This window comes from Miscanthus floridulus, chromosome 1 (genome assembly GCF_019320115.1).
Source record: "Miscanthus floridulus cultivar M001 chromosome 1, ASM1932011v1, whole genome shotgun sequence".
Taxonomy (NCBI): domain Eukaryota; kingdom Viridiplantae; phylum Streptophyta; class Magnoliopsida; order Poales; family Poaceae; genus Miscanthus; species Miscanthus floridulus.
In genome coordinates, this window is record NC_089580.1 from 194950637 (window position 1) to 194972103 (window position 21467).

General features: G+C 49.1%; 1 protein-coding gene and 1 pseudogene across 2 annotated transcripts; one reads left to right on the plus strand and one right to left on the minus strand.

Moving 5' to 3' along the window:
* Window positions 1-5403: 5403 nt before the first annotated feature.
* On the plus strand, window positions 5404-6571 carry LOC136507898 (uncharacterized). 2 transcript variants are annotated; one of them, XM_066502502.1, is made up of 3 exons: window positions 5404-5682; window positions 5845-6035; window positions 6143-6571. In XM_066502502.1, exons 1-3 carry the CDS (start codon window positions 5559-5561, stop codon window positions 6404-6406), a joined length of 579 nt encoding a protein of 192 aa, XP_066358599.1. In that variant the 5' UTR covers window positions 5404-5558; the 3' UTR covers window positions 6407-6571. The 2 variants fall into 2 exon arrangements, with proteins under 2 accessions (XP_066358599.1, XP_066358591.1); XM_066502494.1 differs by having other exon boundaries at window positions 5404-6035.
* Window positions 6572-16636: 10065 nt separating this feature from the next.
* On the minus strand, window positions 16637-19268 carry LOC136469375 (putative ribosomal large subunit pseudouridine synthase SVR1, chloroplastic; annotated as a pseudogene).
* Window positions 19269-21467: the final 2199 nt, after the last annotated feature.

The following is a 21467-nucleotide window of genomic DNA, read 5'->3' on the forward strand; positions in this document are numbered from 1 at the left end:
ACTCACATTTGTGACGCATCGTTTCCTCGCACGACTCATATGGTTGTCATCAACCATACGCCGGAGATAGAAGTGCTTACAAATATGTATGAGATGCACTACTCGGAGAAATTACACAGCCTAGCAAGAGCAAGACGCGAAAAAATTTATATGCATTTCATAGTACCAGGATTCGCTCACATGGGACCTGCTCCCGACTTGATATCCGGAATGTCAATTACAACATATTTTTATGTTTATCTTGCTGGGAACCAGAACTGGACCATGCTGCCGGGTGGGGTACGCTCCCGAGAGCTGCCTTACTCGGCCATCACGCCGCTGGGTGGGGTATGCTCCTAAGAGTTGCCTTACTCGGCTAACACGACGGCTATTTCCATTACTCGGATCGGGCTTCTTCGCCTCCTTGACTTAGTCGACACTAAGCTCAGGGGCTCGGTCATTGCCTCAGATTGGTCGGTGTCGCTCCAACTACGCCTAGGGGCTCAGATTCAAGGACGAAAGACCCAATTTATAAGCATTCAACCACTCAGCTGCACCCTTGAGGACATCTAAAAGATCCTATAAGCGACTATCGTGTAGTCGGATTGTAGGCTCGGGGGCTGTGGGACATATATCCTCAGCGGATGCATTTAAATTTCTTCGACAAGGAATTGAAGACAAGACTCTCCAACTCTTTATTCCAAACAGCAAGAGGCTCGGGGGCTACACTCAGTGAGTGCACCACTCGAAGGTCTCAGGAAGCGCTACATGGTTTCTCTCAAAAGAGCACTCGGATGAAGCTTGTTTCTACTCGGCAAGACCTGGAGGAACAAGAGAAGGCTTCCAAGATCAACCATACGGTGCTTGGGGGCTTGTCGGTACATAGTACCTCGGTTACCCCGTAAGGAAGGGAGAAGATCTAGTCCGACTAGAATTCCTCCCATGTAATCCTAGTAACATTGCTATCTTGTAATCCTATTAGGACTTCTATGTTGTAACCGACTAGGACTTTTGCCTCTTGGACTATATAAAGGAGCCCCCTAGATCGGCAATAGGAACAGACCTCACGGTCTAAACACTAAAGTGCAGGGCGCAATATACTATATACCCCATACTGGGCGTAGGACGCCATCCCGGTGGGCCAAACCAGTATAAATCGTTGTCTCTGCGTTTACCATCGAGTTCATACGCCGAAGCCCACCAATCATCGTCCCGAGTAACCCCATGACGAGTTGTCGGTCACCAAACACCGACATTTCCCTAAATATTCCTCCTAAAGTCCATATTTTCCAACTCCTAAAAAGATATTGGGAGAGAAAAAAAGTCCATCTCTCATAGTTTCTAATATTTTCACTTTTAAAAAATTAAATTGTGGTCTCACTTGGGTTTTTTCTTTTTGCGGCTTTTTTTTAGGCAGAACTCTTCATGCTCACATACATACACCGCCGCCGCCTCCGTTCCTTTGCGTCGCGCCCTAGCCCTGCACCTCGTAGCAGGTGTTGGCCTCCTCCCAGCCGGCCTTTGCGTTTCTCATATGCTACAGTACATGGACTTTGTGTACATAGGCCCTGTTTAGTTTTCACCCAAAAACTTTTCACTTCGTCACATCGAATGTTTGGACATATGCATGGAGCATTAAATGTAGATTAAAAAACTAATTGCACAGTTTGTCTGAAAATCGCGAGACGAATCTTTTAAGCCTAATTAGTCTATGATTAGCCAGAATTGCTACAGTACCCACATGCATGTGCTAATGACAGATTAATTAGGCTTAAAAAATTCGTCTCGCGGTTTCCATAAAAGTTATGTAATTAGTTTTTTTTATTAATATCCGAACACCCCTTTCGACATTCCATAAAACATTCCATGCGACTTAAAAACTTTTCACCCATGAACTGAACAGAGCCATATTGCCCAGCAAGCAGTAGTAGTAGCAATCATCACCAGACAGCTTGTCCAGTAGCATTAGTTGCCGCTAGTGCTGCAGCAGCAGGTAGCCATCACCAAGGGGCACAGTCATGCACGACAGTGCTATGCAGCCGGCCACGTATAAAGAGGTTCATTGAATATAAATAATACAAATTAAAAAGCACATGACTATATATGGTAAAACAAAGGTTCACTGAATCACGATGTAATGCAAAGGTTCACTGAATCACTGAATCACAATGTAAAACAAAGAAATTAAATCAATACATCAGCCAGCGAAGAGGAGGTGTTGGTTCCGGCTGGTGGCATAACAGGTGCAGGCGGACAGGTGGATGAGGAAGATGAGGACGTACGCCAACAGCATGGCTGGCTATACTAGCTGCTGCTGCACGGTACCTGCAACTATGCTCTATCTCGATCGGTCTCCCGGCCATCAGCAGGTACCGCAGGCACCAGGCGATCAAACATAGCGGTCAGGATAGCACCGCGCGACACCATCAGCAGCTACCGCAAGCACCAAGATAGCACCGCGCGACCGCGCGCCGGCAACCATCCGCGGCAAACAAAGCGGCCAAACCTAGACACGGCAAAACCTAGCGACGAGCAAAACCTAGCTGCGGCAGAGGCCGGCACGAAGCCATGGCGGCGGCAGCGCAGAAACCCATGGCAAAACGATTTGATCGGCGTCGATCGAGGAGCTGGAGGAGCGCTATCTCTGCTGCGGCGATGGAGGAGCGATCTTGATGTAGGACCGATCTCGGCGATGGACAAGACGCGACGGAGGAGAGCGCGCGAAGGGAGACAAGGCGGCAAAAGAAGGCGGGCGATGGGAGAGACAACGCGAAAGGAGAGAAGGCGTGGCAAATCACGGCGCGAAGGAAAATTTGGCGCCGACGGAAGGATACGCGGAGGCGGAGGTGCGCGTAAAGTTACGTGGATTGGCTCCGTTTTCCGAAGTGAAGTGCGTAAATTAGGAGTTAATATAAGAAGTTGTTGGAGGGTGGTTTTTCCTCGTCTTTCTAAAACCAAGGATTAGGAGAGAGTTTAGAAAACTCTTGGAGATGCTCTAACTCAAATCGTATGCCAAATATAAATTTCAACGAGGGCATGGCAACTGAACAGCAAACATATAAAAAATGGTGTACACGGACAAGAAGCCGGGATGTCATGGGAACCACTATTATATGTATCCGTTCCTAATTCGCTGGAGCCTGGAGTGCTATCATAATCAACAGCTCAAGTTTCATTGATCCATTATATTCGGCCAATAGAGCGCCCACAGGCCACAAATTAAGCGACACGCCACCACGTCTTTTCCATCTTCGTCTCTAAACTGAAGTTCCAGATATGTATGTAAGATCGTAAGACGTGGGTGTTAATTTTATCTAGTACTCTCTCCGTCCATAAACTTCGTGCCAGTTTGCAGAGTTACCTAAGTACCGTGTTCGAATTAAGCTGCTCCATCTTGTTTTTTTTGGTTGAGTTTGTGATTGCTTCTCATTAGGACAAGGGGAGACACAGAGGGCCCTTGCCGAATCTCCACAGCTTCACTGAGCGGCCCGGGATCGAGATCGAGATACGTGCGATCATCCCATAAGTTTGGGGAAGATTACTTGCGATTTTTAAAAGGGGCTGGTGGGTAACACAGGAGAAGGCATGGACGGGACCGAAAATGCAGTGTGAGAGCATCTTCAAGAGTATCCTATTTTTTTCTCATAAAAACATATAGTTTTATAACTCCTAAAAAAATATTAGCAGGAAAAAAGAAGGTCATCTCCAAAAGTTTCTAATAATCCACTCTTAAAACATAAAAGACAATTTTACATCAGGAATACTATATTATTTCTAAATTATCGTAACCACTTTTATATATTCTTTCTCTCTCGTAAATTTGAATCAGGAACCATTTCCTACTTCTTATTCTTTCCCATACCCTTCCGCCTTTAGATTGACTGATACGCACGGGATCCGCGCGACCGCTACTGCGCGCAAAGTTACGCGCAACGGGGGATGATTTACTAAGTGCGTAAATTTTAGGAGCATAGATTATGAGTTGTTGGAGATGTGTTTTTTCTCATCTTGCTAAAAACCAAGAATTAAGAAGGGAAATAGAGTACTCTTAGAGATGCTCCGACAAGGAAAAATCGAAGGCCGATGAGGCCAATGCGACGTCGTCCCTAGTCGTAGCGTCGTGGCTCAAACCAGGAACTTGCGGCTCCTACAAATTTTGCGGCTTTTACGACATGGCTCTGTCGACCGGTCAGTAAACCAGAGGACGAGGAAGAGGAACCAAACCAAATTGACAACAAGGTGAAATTAAACGAAGGCGAGTGAGGCCAAGCACATGACCGGTGCTGCTGAGGTGAGACGCCAAACGTACTCATCGAATGTGACACGCAGGCATGCGTATGCATCTCATCTGTGGTCGCGGAAGGCTCTCCACCTCAGGTTGCAAACATCTCGTGGAGATATCGGGCAACAGAATGCAACAAAATTTCACAGTCAACATTCTAAGGTAACTCATCTTTCAACGACAAACATTTATATATATAAAAGTACACGGGCAAGGGAAGCGGAATCTTTCATGGGAACGGCTACCTGTACGAAGTAGGTACAGGAGTAGATCTCAACAGCTCAAGTTACTCCTTCCATTCAGCCAATAGAGGAGTGCCGACAAAGCAGATTCAGCGATGAGCTTCTCATTTCACCTTTTCTTTTCATTGAATCGATATAACTTCAAAAACAAAAGAGTACAAGAACTCAACAGAGAGTCCAAGAGCAAGGCCTATTAGCTAGTGTCAATACTGCAACAATTTTAACAAAATCTGATAGAATCCATTTGGGTGCTGATATACCATGCTACAAGTTTCAGGATGACCTTAGCAGCTGCTAAGAAAAGTCTCGGATCAATTCACAGTAGAGCAAATATGTAGATAAGGAACAACTTAACTCTTCTAGATCTCTACAAATTAAATCAAGTTTCAATTCTAGACACTAGCACATACTGAAAGCAAGGAATCCACGTTACTAAAAAAAAGGATGAAGAATCTACGGATTACATCGAAACTGAAGCAGCATATTCAAGCAGCAAGTGACCATGACATTCAAAATTGGTCCAATAGTAGAGTACTAAAGAGAATACTAAACAAGTATACCATCTTTGTATTTGTCGTTGTATCAGTAATGTTTTGTTGGATGAGGTTGAGCATCACAATTTGTTCACAATTTTGGTTTAAACCAGAAAAGGAATAAACCAAACTAATTTTTCGGTTATTTAGGTTAGGCTTTTTACTTGTTGGTAAATTATATTTTGGCTTCTATTTTCAGAAACCCAAAATTTTTAGAAACCTTTAAACTCATTGCCTAGCTATAGATCGCACGATGATTGGCACCCCTGGCCCCACCCAGGTACTTGGGAGTCGCGAGGTCCACTCCATGATGCCAGATTCCCTTTCCACTCCATGTTATCCGTCCAACGAGGGGAAAAAAGAAAAATCACGAGCTCGATCGAGAAATTCCCCTCCATTTTCCTGGCTCAGCCCAGTTCCCTCCCTCCCCCGTCTCCTCTCGTGGGGGACAGCACGCAACCGCCCGCAGCCACTCACCGGCGACGCGGCCGCGCACGGCACAGTTACGCACGCAGGCGCCCAATGGCTGCGTCACTCCGCTCCCCGCCGCCTTCCGCCGCTCCCGCGCCGTCGTCCGCGCCTCCTCCTCCTCCTCCTCTTCGTCATCATCCGCCGTCTTGTCGTCATCGTCCGCCCCCAAGGCACGGTTCGTCGCCCGCCGCTCCGAGTCCGTCCCCGTCCAGCAGCTGGCCCGCCCGCTCGATACCTGGAGCCTTTCCCCCTCCCGAGCTCTCCCCAGACTTCATGGTCTCTACTTGCTCGCTGGTTGAGGGGTCGCTTGAGATGCATGTCTGTTTGCCTCCTGCAGCGGAGTACATGAGCTTGCCGGCCAGCCAGTACTCGGTGCTGGACGCCGAGCGCATCGAGCGCGTCGACGACTCCACCTTCCGGTGCTACGTGTACCGCTTCCGCTTCTTCGCGCTTGAGGTCTGCCCCGTCCTCCTCGTCCGCGTCGATGAGGAACCCGACGGCTGTTGCATTCGCCTCCTCTCCTGCAAGGTACCTTTCGCCATACCAACTTCACGCTTCAATAATGGCGGCAGCTGTTTATTTCTGCGAGCAGCGATTAGTGTCTCGCTGATATGGTTATTTGGTTTCGCTTGCAGCTGGAGGGGTCACCGCTCGTGGAGGCCCAGAATGATAAATTCTTCAAGGCAAAGTGTGTTTGTCGCACTTGCTCATCAGCCAGTCAGCTACCACCACAACCAATGGACATCCAGAACATTCACAAGCTTTCTGAGTTGAGTAGCAGCTCATCTATTGCGTCAGAAGGATTGCCGCTACCATTCGACCAAGATGTGCTTATCCACATCAATTCCAATATCGCCACTAAAAGAACTCAGTTGTCATCTCTACTTGTTGCCTTCTAGTGCCTTGATGTCAGCCTGTTTGAGCTCAACAAACTTCCCGATTCTGAAAAGTATAGAATAAACTAATACTCAAATTTTCATTAGCAATCTTCTCTTTGTTAACGTGAAGTTGATTAACCAAAAATAATAAGCAGTGTACTGAATATCTACTGATTGTCTAACTTTGCTTCTTGACTACAATGATGATATGCTGATATAATTCACCCATATGACTGGTATTTGCGTATCAACTCCTAAAGACATATATGAACATCGCATCATATCTGTGCCTGGCTGCCAGATTGACACAAATGATACTTTTGTGATAAGTACATCAAAGATTGATCTTTCTGAAATAGATTGCTCAATTTTCCATAAGATAGTCCAAAAGGCAGAAAAAGTTAGCCTAAAAGGGCAATTTGAAAAGCAGCTAAATTGAGAGTAGAATTGTATCAATCCATGCAAAAAGTTATAGCATCAGTCAAGCACACTGATAGTCACCATTCGAGGAACAAAACACCGTTACAGAAAGTACATTACCCAAGATCTGCCGGAAGCCTGAACCTGCCTATCCGAACACGTTTCAATGCATAAACCAATCATCAAGGAACATAAAGCATCAATTACTTACCAAGGGAAAAACAATAGAACAAAATGTTATTTGACTCACAAATTTGCATTCTATCGTGTCCAGGCATACAGTGCCAGACAAACCATGTGAAGAACACATAAAGAGCAGTTCTATCGTGTCCACGTGGCTTATTTGTACTCCCTCCGTACCCGAAATTCTTGACGTCCTGGGCTCCCGTCGTGTTTTCGCAAAACCTGACGTTCTACGCTCGCTCGGCCGCGCTCGGACGGGTTTACCCCTGGTGCTCGCGTCCGTTCCGCTCGCCACCGGACTCGGCATTAATTGCTCGATGCCTCGTTTCTCTTGGTCGCCGCCCGTTCTCGGCTCTCGCGTACGAGTAAAGGCCGCTGCACGCGCCTCCCTTCCTCTCCGCAGCACCCGCCTCCCTTCCTGCTCGCTTCCTCGCTCGAGGCCATGGAGTCCGTCAAGGCACAGCACTCCGTCGGCGCGCTGGACTTGGAGGCCATGAAGTCCGTCGATGCGCTCGTCTCCGTCAACGCGCTGGACTCTGATGTGGCCATGGAGTCCATCGATGTTGTGCCGGACTCCGTCGACGTCGTCGTGCCGGACTCCGTCGAGCTCGTGCCGGACTCCGTCGAGGACGTCTCAGACGACGACGAGGTCATGCACTATCCTCGCTGCGGCACGTTGCATGCCGGCGGCGTCTTCGGAGATGCTTGCTTCCAAGCTCACCGGAACGCTCGCAGATGTGCACGTTGTGGCCTTCTACATGAAGACTACGACATCTCAACAAAGTGGCTCCATCTAATGGACAGGTTCGATTGCGAGTTCTACATTCCTGATGTGGCTAAACTTGAGATGGATGGTGTCGGTGTTTCGTACAAGCACCGGCAAGTAAATTTATAGTAATGCGCGTTAGGCTCGGATGGTGCGCTAAAGGACACAAGATTTATACTGGTTCGGGCCGAATGTCCCTACGTCCAGTTTGTTGCTGCTCGTGTTATTAGCACCGTGAACGGTTCGTAGTAGGGGGTACAAACGATCGAGAAAGGGACTGGTCCCAAGTCTCTGATGGAAAGGTTGAAAGGAGGTCAAGAGCTTGGTCGCAGCTTGACTGTGTGTGTGTGTGTCTTGTATTGTTCGGTCAAAAGTCGGTCCCTTTGATGGAGGAAGCGCATCCCCTTTTATAGAGGAAGGGGCTGGCTTTTACAAGGGTGAGGGCTTTAGGATGCGTACTCTTCTTAGTCTTGTGGCTCACGTCTACCTGGCCTGGTTCTTCATTCTGATGAGTGCGAAGGAAGATAAGCGCCTACAATACTGTTGATGTCTCTGTAGAATGTCAGGTTCATTACAGAATGCTGCCCTGCGCAGGGTATGGGCTGTAGTACAGTGGTTTTGACTTATTAGTCTCTCCCAGCCTTGCTCCGCACGCCTTCTGGTTCCTGTGAGTCTTCATCGGAGGGACGAGGGGTCGGGGTCCGGAGTAAACGCCGTGGTCAAGGTTTTCTGACTTGGTGGACCTGAGGGGTCGGGAAGCGGGCACCGCTCCCTCGGGTCCATAGCGTGGTGACGGAATATCCGTTGTTCGTAGAGATAGCAAATCCTTTTATGAAGCATAGCGGTTGTCGTATATCTTCATCGGGTTCTGTGTCCTAGGGCTTAAGGCGGCGCCTACAACTCTACAGGGCGAGGAGTACGCACCTATAATACCTTTCGGGCTCTGCGGCGCCCGGAAGGGTCTAAAGCACTTGTCCCATCGTTTCCTGGTAGTACTTTTCCTACCAGGGCACAGGGTATGGTCCTTGGAGCCATGGTTGACCCGAACGTCTTGTCCTGCCCTGTACCCATCATCATGAGGAAGTGGGGAGAAGTTATCAGGTAAGATGAAACCAATCTTTAGATGTCGAGCAGGGCAAGGCTCGTTCCTGGCCGTCGGGTGAAGCAGAGACCAGTCCTTATCTCTTGAGTGAGAATGAGCCCGCCCCTCCGGGGTCGGGCGAGGCGGAGTTTCAGCCCTCGGGCGAGACCGAGCCCACCCCAAAGGTGTCGGGCGAGACCGAGCCCGCCCCAAAGGCGTCGGGCGAGACGGAGACTAGCCCTGAGCCCTTGGGCGAGGCAGAGCTATCTCAAAGGCGTCGGGCGAGGCGGAGTCTATCCCTCGGCCCTCGGGCGAGACCGAGCCCGCCCCAAAGGCATCGGGCGAGACGGAGACTAGCCCTGAGCCCTCGGGCGAGGCAGAGCTATCTCAAAGGCGTCGGGCGAGGAGGAACCAAACTCCTGTCATTCGAACAAGGGACGTAACGGCGCTCTTATGCGTCCAGAAGTTTTTAACGTTCAATGGTTATTGGTTCCACCTTCCGGGGTACCCCGGTATTAGGTCCCCGACAGTAGCCCCCGAGCCTCTAGTTGATTCAAGTAGAACCGCCTGGAGGGTGTTTTTTGATTTTGTCGAAGTTACTTTGCCAGGGGGTGCGCGCGAGCGCACCCGATGGGTGTAGCGCCCGAGCCCCCGGGTGATTCGAGTGGAGTCGCCCGGGGGTTTGTATCGGACCCTTCGCGGGTAAGGCTAAAGGACTTAGTTTTTCGTCAGCTGGATATTTTTTGAGGGGGTCGTGGTATCCCGTTCGCGGGGATCTCGTTCAGGGCTGACCTAGCCGAGGCTCGACCATGGATCGAGACCTCAGTAATGCTTGCGCCCTTGATTTTGGATCGTTCGTGGACCCGTCCCTAGTTGGGCCGGTCGCCGAGCTTCTGGGCCTTAGGTGGGCCAAAGAGAGAAAAAATCTTCATGACCTGTGTTTCCCAGATGGGTAGAGAGTCCATATTCGCCTAGGGAAGGCGAACCGTCCACCGTGATTTTTTGGTGCGAGAGGATAGGGACTGCGAGCGCGTGTCCCACGCCATGACGCGGCGGGGTGCATGGTAGGCCTGGAGATCGAGGCGGACGGTTGCCCTTCTTGCGTCCGTCGCCCCTATAAAACCACGGGGTTCACCCCCATGGTTCCGTATTTCGCTCCCTTGCCTTTGCGTCTCGAAACACCCGTCGCCAATCGCCCCAGCCTCCTGTGCCCGCGCCACCACCGTCAGCCGGCTTGCATCCGTGTTGCAGCCGCCGTCGAGCTCGCGCCCACCTTTCTCCCCAATCGCTTTAATGGAGTTGTGGGGTAGATCTAGCATCACCCCACGGCGTTTGGAGGGCCTCATCCACCATGGCCTTCTCCGCCCACTGTCCGCCGTCTAGGAGTGGCTGCTACCTGGCGATGAGGGTGAGCCGGTGCCGTCGGAAGGGTATGTCGTTTCTTTCGCCATCTTCCATGAGCGGGGATTTGCGGTACCCGCGCATAGATTCCTTTGAGGGCTGCTGGATTATTATGAGGTGGAGCTGTAGCATCTAACTCCTAGCGAGGTTCAACATATGGCGGCGTTTGTTGCCCTGTGCGAGGGTTTCCTGGGGATCGATCCCCATTTTGATCTGTGGCGGTATTTCTTTACCATTAGTCTGTCGAAGAGGAAGATTGGGGGGAAAGATGTGAACGCGCCAATGGGATGTGCCAGCATTCATCTGCGCCATACCCGGTCGAGGGGTTACCCATACATGTGTCTGGCGACATCTAACAAGGGATGGCACTCGCAGTGGTTTTATGTTAGGGATGATGTGAGTGCCACCCTACCGAGGTACACTGGACGCCTTATTGAAGAGGCTCCGGAGTCGTGGAGCTAGGGCGTCCAGTCCAAAGACAAGAAACACCTCTCCGACCTTCTTTTCGCCCTCCAAGCCCTGAAGGATCGGGGCATAAAGGGGATAGGGATTATCGGCGCCTATCATATGAGGAGGGTGGCGCCACTGATGGCGCGCGTGCTTCCCCTGCATCGGATGATGCTCGGAATGTCGTTCGAGGGGACTGTGCTTGTTGACGAGGCGCTCCCTTTTTCAGAAGTGGCGCAGCGCATTAAGGAGGCAACGGAGCCGACGAAGGATTCCAAAGGCAGCGTCCTCGACATTGTGTATCCGGTGCCCGGACATCCCCCAATGCGGCCAGAACCTGGGTTCTTCGAATTCGTAAGCCCTCTTCTCCCGTGCTCTTTTCTTTTTCCTGAATCTCCATTTTTTAATACTTGCTTTTGTGATGTTGGGACCAGTCGAGGGGGCTAGTCTTCAAAGATAGTCCGGTTCCGCTGCCGAAGGACAAGGCCGTGGCGGCAGCGAATCGACTCGTGGCTGAGTGGGACAAGAAAGCAAGGGAGCAGATGAAGAAGGCGAAACGACTGAAGCAGGAGGCACGGGATCAGGGAGAGGACGTGAACAGTGAGGATGACGACGACGACGATGACGATGACGACGAGGTAGCCGTCGATGTGGATTGGGACGTCCTAGAGGACGAGGACACACTGACAAGTGGCCACCCGTCCTTGCAGGGACCCTTCCCGTTCCACGCGGAGGGAAGTGAATCGGTGAGGTCAGTGGAGGCCGGCGAGTCCGCCGCTTCGCACGGCGTGCCGGCCGAGGACCGGTGGATTGAGGAAAGCGGGCCTGCCGCTGCCGACCCTGAGGTGATGGTGGAGGGGAGTGGCTCTAGTGCCACGCCCCACGAGACGGGGGAGGGGAGTGGCTCTGGTGCCGTGCCCCATCAAACGATGAAGGGGAGCGGCTCTAGTGCCGCGCCCCACGAGACGATAGAGGGGAGCGGCTCTGGTGCCGTGCCCCACGAGGTGAGCCCCCCCTGCCTCGGAACAGGAGGCAGGCTCGAAACGGTCCTGCCTAGATGAGTCAAGGCAGGGATCTTGGGATCCATCCCCAAAACGCTTCCGCCGGCCGAGGACGTCAACGTAAGCTGTTGATTCCCCTGTTTTCATCCTTTTTTCCATTTCTATTTTGATCTAATGGCTATTACCTTCGTGTAGGTTCTTGCGGATGGGTCACCCCCTGGGGCTAGCGCCTAAGAAGAGTCTCGCCATTCAAGTGGGACAGATGGCGTCACCTGGCGTCACCCTTGTTTCGGGCAGGAGTGGTGCCGACGTTGGATCTGCATTGGCCAACCCAACGGCGTCTATGGTAGCGCCCACGCCCACGGAGGTTACCGAGCAGGCGGCTTCCTCCATGGCGGACGTGGTATAGCCGGCCGAGGGCCGCATACCGCTGATGGAGGTGGTCGTGACCACGCCAAGCCAGGATTAGCCGGGCGCGGCCGTGGTGGCGCTCGAGGGCGTAGTGCAATCTGCGCCACCGGGAGCCCAGGTGGATCTGCCCGTGGCGCTCGAAGCGGCCCAGATGGAGGAGGGTCCAGTCGGAGGGTCCTCAAGCATAGCGGTGGTGCCGCATAGGGTCAGGAGGGAGCCGCCCTCAGCCCTTTTGTCAGGAGGAAGCCGCTCCCCCGCGCGGGGGGAGCCGCCGCTCCAGTGGATGGCCGCTCAGGACCCGACGTCAGCTCTTTTCTCGCTCGATGATCATTCCGAGAGCATGGAGCGGGAGGGTATTGACATCGGAATTTCGACCATGCTGGAGGCCCTAGACCAGGCTAGAGGAGCCCTGCATGAAATCGTTGTTCCTACTACCCAGGTATCCGCTTGGTTTTCTTCTTTCTTCGCATGTTTTTGTGTTTTCGCATTTCTGATACCAGTCTTCTTCCTCTTCAGGTTCTTGTTACTCGTAGCCAGAATAAATCCCGATTCCTCTACGAGCAGAAGGCGGAGTGGGATCGCCTCTCCGAGGAGGCCCGGCTGCGAGCAGACATGGCCGCACAGCTTGCTGCCGCCCAGGAGCGGGAGGCCCAGGCGCGTCAGGATGCGGAGGAGGCCCACGGGATGTTCGAGGATTTGTCAGCGAGGTCCAAGCTAGACGGGGAGGAGATCGCCTGGCTCCAAAAGGAGCGAGACAAGCTGCTGCAGAGGAATGCCGTGGCTAATGAGAAGGCCGACGAGGTCCTGAAGCAGCTAGAGATGGAGCGGAACCTCCGGCGGAAGGCCGAGAGTAGGGCCACGGCCCTTTGGCAGAAGGTGGACGAGGATGTCGAGGTGGTCCGCTCTCTCTGGGTAGATCTCGGTGACGCGGTGAGCCCAAGGTTGAGCACCGAAAACATCTCCGTCAAGCTGGAAAAGAGCTTGCCCATGCACGAAGGGCCCTTTAGGTTGAGAGCGATGAGCACGATCTTCTGCAAGCTGCGGTCGGGGTGGTCCTTGATGCCCTGAAGGTGGTGGAGCCGGTGGAGACTAGCCCGCTCGCGGCTCGTGCCGCAGGTATCACAGCTCAGGTGGGCCAGCTTGAGGAGAGTGCTTTTCACGCCGGGATCACCCAGGCCTTCACCATCGCCCATGCCCATTATGAGAAGGAAATCAACCTGAAGGTGATGAGCGAAGGTTTCCCATCCACCTATGAGGATGATGAGCTGGAGGCAATGGAGAAGATGGTTGCTCCCCTTGCAAAAAACCTAGCGGATAATCTAAAAGAGATGGTTCTCCCTTCGTGGGAGTAGTTAGTCGAATAATTTTGAGAACTTATATGTAATATGTGGACAAGTGTCGGTATTTTCGAGTCTGGACGCGGTTTCGTGATTTTGCTTCGTAATTTCGTTTTGTTTGATTTTTTGCGATCTTACCAATCTGTTCGCCCGAATCTTGCCGCTGATCTTGATGCGAGGAGATTGTTTTGAAAGAAAGAAGGGAGGTAGCCGTACCTTAACCAGCCCCCGAGTAAGGTCCGACCCCCTGCATTTGCTGGGGTCAGGGGTTACTGGAGACCGGAACCGTGGTTTTGGTGACAGGGTCGACGAAGTCCTTGGATGGCATTGCAATTTTCCCCGCCCTGTCTTCCAACAGAAATCCCCAACTGGGGACTCTATGGGCTCGGCAAGGTAGGGCCTTCGAACCTGTGTCCCTATATTGATTGGCTCGAGCCCCCAGGCCTTATTAGGGTCTGATAGGGGTCGGCCGTAATTTGCGTGTTACCCCGTCCTCGATCTTCGCAATCGGAGGGGCTGAGTAAACGACACTTGCCTCGACGGCTCGAGTATCGCGCTCAACGAGCTCACTAACGGGTAAGTTCGTGTGGAATCCGGGTCCATCATTTGCTGATGGGGTCGGCAGAGCCCTCTGGTGGCACTCCACAACTTCTTAACCCGCCTCCCGGCAGATGCCCGAGCCGTTCGATAGGCTCAGGCGGCCCGATGGTCTCTCCTCGATGGAGATTCTGTGGGTTTGGCTCGGGGTTAGAATCGAACGAGAAAAGGTTAAGACGTCCCTGTCTACTTCTCAGCGAGGTCGGGCAGGGGCACTGGGGCTTGTCTCAGTTATTTCTCCCTGGCTCTGTTCGGCACGAGGTGGCCTCGAGCCCTTCGTGGGCCGGCCTTCGAACCTTGGCCTGCAGCCGCCTATATCGAATAAGGCGATGGCCGTTTCGTGATGCAACACGAAGCGTTGGGATGTTTTGCGTATGTATAATATAATCGAAATGAAGGCGGGGTTGGTAACGTTACCTTGGCAGTATGAGTGACAAAAACCTCCTACCAGATGTGTCCGTGCCGGGTTCGGGCCCTAATGTTTACGATGAGGTTGGAGTAACCTGCATAAGAATCGCTATTCTTTGTTTTTCGTATCTCGGTGGCGGTCCAAGCCGTTTAATTAACTTGGGCAACCTGATAGCTTCTCCTTTGGGGGAGATTCTGTAGGCGGACCCCTCTGAACCCTTCTCGAGAAGGCAGACGTCGAAGCTGGAGACGCGAGGGGCATTGAGCATGATTTTTCTGGCGAACAGAAACACCGTAGCTACCGAGGCGCAGGGTCTGCTAATTCGTCCAGTTTTACTCAAAGTTTTATGCCCGTATTTCGCGCCCTTAGTTTCAAGCGTATAGAGGGGGACGGGTGAGGAGGATGTCTAGACTGGTAGACATCCTCGGTAGCCCCCGAGTGATGTTCGTGTCCCCACCGTTTGACGGGGTCGGAAGCTCGAGAATGAATTTTAACGCGTAAAGTAAGAAGGCAGAGATGCTTATCTTTCTTTGGACGTTTGTTCGTCGTCTCTTCTGGGCCGAATGGCCGGCCCAGGAGATCCGTTGGGGCTCCGCTTCACAGAGGTCCTGTCGTCGGATCGTCCCGTGGTCCTGCATGGGCAGGCGAAGGGTTGCTGCCTATGTGGGCGCCTTAATTGCCACGTCCGGAGTGGGACAGTGGCGGGCCATACCCAGGCAGTGTCCAGTTTGACCAAGGGGTGACGCCTCGTCGACCGGGGCGCATCCCGTCAGTTCCGGCGCGTCCCCTCAGGTATCTATCAGCATTAATTTCGTATTTAAGGAGGGGAAGAGAGAGGGTTTTTCGTCCAACCTTTTGCCTTTCCTTAGCTACAGCGCCTCCTCTTTAAATAGGGAGGGGGAGGGCAGTTCTCATCCCACCTCCTCTTCTGCCTCTGAGCCGCTATCTCTCCTTCTTCTTCCTTTCCGCCGAATGCGTTCGTGCGTCGCGGCGGTTCCTGAGTGAGGAAGGGTAATGCCAGAGAGAGAAAACTCACAAATTCGCTCGTGAATCTTGGAGCATGATGTCGAGCCGGAGGTTATCCAGCATAGATGAGATGGTGCGTGCCGCCCTTGCTGAGGAGTCGCTGCTACCAAAGGAGAAGAGGCACCGGTGGGCGCCGTACGTCGTCGACTGTGCCGTTGTTCGCTGTGCTCCTCCTTTGGCGGGAGGCATTTCCTACCCTTACGCCGTTGTCAGGGTTGTGGCTGGTGACGATGGCGTAGTCCCCGGATGCCCTGGCGGAGGCGTCGCTGTCGGGGTTGCGGCTGACGACGATGGCGTAGTCCTCGGATTCCCCGGCGGAGGCGTTGCAGATGACGACGCCTTCGAGGATCCCGCGAAGCAGTGGGATATCGCCAATGGAGAGCGTGGCGCGGTGACCACAGTAGACGAGCTGGCCCGTGTACACGCCTAGGCGTCACCGATGGAGAGCATGGCGCGGCGACCGCAGTAGACGAGCTGGCCCGTGTACATGCCCCGGGCGTCGCCGATGGAGAGCATGGCGCGGCGACCGCAGCAGTACTTGTAGTAACGCTAAGCAGAGACTGTAATTGAATAACTTTGTGGGGAAGCCCCTGAGTAATCAGTCCTCTGAATTTACAAGTATATTATTCCTTTTTGTAATGAAATCACTTTGTAAGTGACGAATTTGTGCAAAAAATGAACAAATTTACATCTTTTGCTTATGGCAAGCAATTTTTTATCTTTCTCTTTTTTGTAGAAACGATTTTAGTGCCTTCTGACCCTTCTCACGGTCTAAGTCATAAGAAACTAGGAACATGGGCGAACTAATTCTGATTGAGCTGGTGAGCAAAGAGGTTACAGCCGCTGGGGCATGGGTGTCCCACAGTCCTACCAGTTGTATTCAGAATTGGTTCCCAAAACCTTAGCCCCCTTAGGACTCGTTTATGAGACGAATGAAAAACTTAGAGAATGTTTGTCAATATAACACAGGAGGTTTTTGCAAGCGTAATACTTGTATTACATATGTCTACATATGTCACATGTTAGGTCACATGCCAGCCCTCGAGTGAGGTCTGACCCAACTTGCTTGGGACTAAAAGGCTTTGTTGTTGTTGTTGTTGTTACTGTTCCAGCACATGTTACTTTTGCATTACAGTATTCGAATAACAGATAACCTGCCAAAGACAGTAAACTTACTCTTTTGTTACATTTGAAGAAGGATGTGCAAGTTTTTGAGCAAACTCACCTAAAAGAGAGGACAAAAATCAAGCTTAAGTCTTGGGTGACAAAAAACTGCCTTTTTCCAAAGTATTCCCTCCGTTCCAAATTGTAAGTTCTTCTAGCTTTTCTAGATACATACCACCCTCTGTCCCAAATTATAGGTCGTTTTGACTTTTCTAGGTACATAGGTTTTGTTATGCACCTAGATATACGATATGTCTAGATACGTAATAAAAGTTATGTATCTAGAAAAGTCAAAACGACATATAAGTTTTTTTTGAGATCATAAAAAAATGACATATAAGTTGGAATGGAGGGAGTAGCTTTTACTATGTTCAAGGTACGTAGCAAAAGTTATGTACCTAGAAAAGCCGAAATGACTTACAGTTTGAACGGAGGGAGTACATATTACCAAGTATGATAAACTTACCATCATTTGTGACTATTATCAAACCAGACGTGGCAACATCAAGACGACCCACAGTAAACAAGCGTGGTTTTTGCTGCCCTGGTTGAATCTTGTTCTGTAAATATGCATAGAGATTTACCCAATACAGATTCATAGTCAGAAAAGGTTCAGCAATTCATCAATTCTTGTGAATTCCATTAACATCATTATAATATAAATGTTATGTGAGGCCCTGATATGGAATATACCCAGCCCTTCAAATAATCATTAAATAAGGAGACAACAGACTTCGAGTCTTCGCCACATGAGCAAATGTACCTGTAGCACAGAAACAAAATTTATTAGATTGATGATTCCTTTTCTGTGATTGAAAAATATTTCACTGGAATACAAGATAATCATGGCATCATGATTAATGCACAGGTATGGTGTCAGAAATAACCTGAGTCCCAGGCTGAGCCAGTTCAAATATGCCTAAAGTCCCTTATGACTATGAACTATGATATTTCTATATACAGTGTAGTGAGCTTCCATGGACTTGTAGACCAAGAACTAGGGCTGAAACACATGAAGCCCAGGCCTTGGCTACACACCTACACCACTGATGATGCAGCACATAAGTAAAGTATGGAAAGCAAGACCAACCCCTTTGGCTTGTTAACAGCAAAATACAGCTTCGGAGGCAGCTTCTTGGAAATGCGATTCCCATTAACATAGATAGAATCCTTTGAGATGTCAACTTTGGTCTGCACAAAATGAATTATTTTATCCTTTGATTTATCCACAGAAATGAAGTTTTGTTCATAGTATAATGCAATGGAAAAGGTTCGGTAAAAAATCAAGTCATATAAAACGGTTCAAGTGTTCTTGGACCAAACAATTGTTGCTCTTAAGACCAACAGAGAGCAAATTTGGATGTGGCAACAACATTACTATGAAAGTAAAATATAATGGTACCAAAACAAGTATCTTCATGGAAGACAAATACTCTGAGAATTCATACCTAAGGAGAAGTACAGACTGAACCATTGACAGTCACCTTCCCTTGGAAGATGAACTCCTCACTGGTCCTTCTTGATGCCACTCGGAAGAGTTGTCTAGTAAGCATCTTAATAGATACTGGTAATCAAAACCAAAAGTTTTGAAGAGTGAAGTGTTATATTTCTAGAGTTACTTGGAAGGAACTAAATAAAATCCAACCTCCACAATATTACAAATGACAAGTGGAAATAGCAACCCAAACTCCTAAAGGTATCAGGAGCAAACAAGCCAAGTATGCAATAGAAGCCGCCAATTTTGGGAGAGCTGTCTGATTCCAAAGGAGAACAACCTGGGTTTTTTAGTGTAGTTCATTTGGCCAAAAATGCTAGGTGCTAGTACAATCCAGGAGATATTCATAGTATCATACAAGCATGGTTATCTCCACAAACTAACAACAGCTGTTATACCACTAGAATCAAAAACCAAAAGCATCTATCTTAACTAATCTGATCTAGGATAAGGAACGTTAAGCTATTACTACTTGATTCGAGGCTTGAGGTCAGAAATAGAGTAGGACAAGGACTACCTCCTACGGCGGCAAGGACCTTGGCGAGCCGCTGCGGCTCCCGCTCCTTGATATTCTCATTGTAAAACCTTCAAGCTGCCTTGGAGAACTTGGGCGGCGCGGTCGGGGCGGCCTTCTGGGCCTTGACGCTGGCATTGGAAGTAGCCGCAGCTACGGCGGCGACAACCGCGCCTTTTTGGCCCTTGAGGGTTTCCTTCTCGGCGGCCTTGTTGGCCTCCACCTCCGCGAGAGTGATGGCCTGGAGCACGTCCGGCGGCGGGGAGGTGCTGAGGCGGGGCTTGCCGTTCTCCCCGTGGACGATCCACGGGACCAGCGGCTGCGCGGACGGGGCCTTTTTGGATGGGGCGGGCTCCGCGAAGGTGATGTTGAAATCCCAGGAGGCGGAGGTGAATGAGGTGGCGCGGAGGAGGAGGGGTGGGAGGCGGCGGCCTACGCGGAGCACGGAGGAGGGCCGGGAGAGGAAAGGGTGGAGGGAGACGGCAGCGGTGGCGAGGGCATGGGCAGGGGCGTGGGCGGGCGGGCGCTTCGCTGTTGCAGAGCTGCAGTCAGGATCGGATATCGCCGCGCTTGCTCCACGGAGAAGCTGGAGCTGAGAGTTGAGAGAGACCCAGATGAAAATGGGCAGCATAGAACTGGCCTATAGGCTGCTGAGAAGAGGCCTGGTTCCATTCCGACGCGGTCAAAACGGCTAAGGGCGTGTTTGGTTCACGAAAAGTTGTTACATGTGGACTATAGGGTGTTCAGACTAATAAAAAACTAAATTAGAGATTTCGTGAGTAATCCATAAGAGAAATTTATTAAGCCTAATTAATCCGTCATTAGTCTTTTTACTGTAGCAATTAGTGTGTAATCATGGACTAATTAGGTTTAAAAAATCGTCTCGCAAATTAGTCTCCATCTATATTTTTAGTTTCGTAAATAGTCTATATTTAATACTTCATACATGTGTCCAAACATTCGATGTGATAGAACTAAATTTTAGTTCGAGGAACCAAACACGGCGTAAGCTTATCGGCTTTGGGCCTCTCGTACAAGGCTCCTTGTGGGCCGCCTCAGCCCAGTCCCAGTCCTAAATTCTTTTATTTTAAGAAAAAGTCCATGTTACCTCCCTCAACTTTCTCGAAAGTCCGCTTTTCCTCTTTAAACTTTAAAACCGGGTAAAACATCTCCCTCAACTTATAAAACCATTCATCTTAACTCCCTACCCCGGTTATAAGCGGTTTTTGAAGACGGTTTTGTCTTTTTTTTTATTTATTTTGGTTTAACCTTTAAAAAATCATAGTAAATCATAGAAAAATCATAAAATAGAAAGTCCAATTTTGTTAGACTCCACATGAGTAGATCTACACAGTGAACATATAATATGGTATGTTTTAATACAATTTTTTTGTTGTAGTTTTAGATCTATGTTTTTCTATAATTAATTCATAGCTGCAGTTCTATGGTCCAATCGTGGTGAAATTTTTATTGTGTGGTAATTATTTTATGCTTAAACTATAGTAAAAATTTCATACTGATTGGATCATGTATAACTTAGTTATAGATTTTATTTAGATTTATGCTTGTTAAATATAAATAAATCTATAACTAAGTTATACATGATCCAATGAGTATGAAATTTTTACTACTATTCAATCATACAATAATTATCTCACCATAAAAATTTCATCACAATTGGATCATAGAAACTACAGCTATGAATTATTTTAATTAATTACAAAAAAACATAGATTTAAAGCTACAACAAAAACTTTGTACTAAAGCGTATCATATTATAAAACGACATATAATTCCTGTTGCTCAAAAAAACGTAATATAATTCCTTTCTGTTTTCTTAAAAGAAGAAAGTGATTTGTCTTTAAAAAGCGACTCTTTTTAATAGCGTATTAAAAATAGTATTCAAGTAGCACCTTTCATCTTCTGGATTCACAGTAGCATTTGGATATCTGTTTTCTTTTAAACAAGATCGTAGATATATCCTCTTCATGAGATTAGGTCTAGGAAGTTTCAAAGTTTCTTTGCTCCGAGGGTGGGTTATTTCACTCTCTTGTAAAAATGTTACTTAGGGCGTATTTGGAATTGCTTCCCAAACTCTACTCCACAAACTCCATCGTAGAAAGCTCTATAACATATTTAGGTGCTCTCATAACTCTACTTTTTTTTCTTGAGAAGAGAGCGTAGAGCTGAACTATTTGGCTAAAAAACGTGAAGCAGGGCTAAAAAGTATGAAGTGGAGCAGTCCCAAACATCCCCTTTCGTTTTATTAAATTTCCACGTACAAAAAAAAAGATATATCCACTTAATGAAATATTTACGATGGTATAGTTGTGAAAACAATACATACATTACCAAAACTGTGTATTATATGAATCACGGACTTTTTTTGAAAAAAGAAATCACGAAATTTGAAAAATCCAAGTACCTAAAAGTTTTATGTGAAAAAAGAGATGTTCAAAGTTATTATAGTCACATCACAACAAGTAAAACCAAACCGAACTAACTAATAGATGGGACAAAAGTAATTTAAGGTATGTTTGGTTTTCCTGGTGTTCGATTTTGGACGGCTAGGGTCGTGATCTCTGTCTTGAGATGGAGCGGTCTGGGAGGGCTTTATCTAAACACGCCTTATGGCTCTGAAAGCATCTAGGCCCCTAGTTGGATTTTGGTGATTAATGTCAATACAAGATTACTATGACTAACGTGTGTTTTGCAGAGGCAATTATGTTAGGTCATGGTAATGGAGATCGATTGGGCAATCGAGGTTGTCATGCCCCTATGATGGAAATCGTTTCGGTTTTTAAAAGGATGGACGACAAGGTTAAGGATA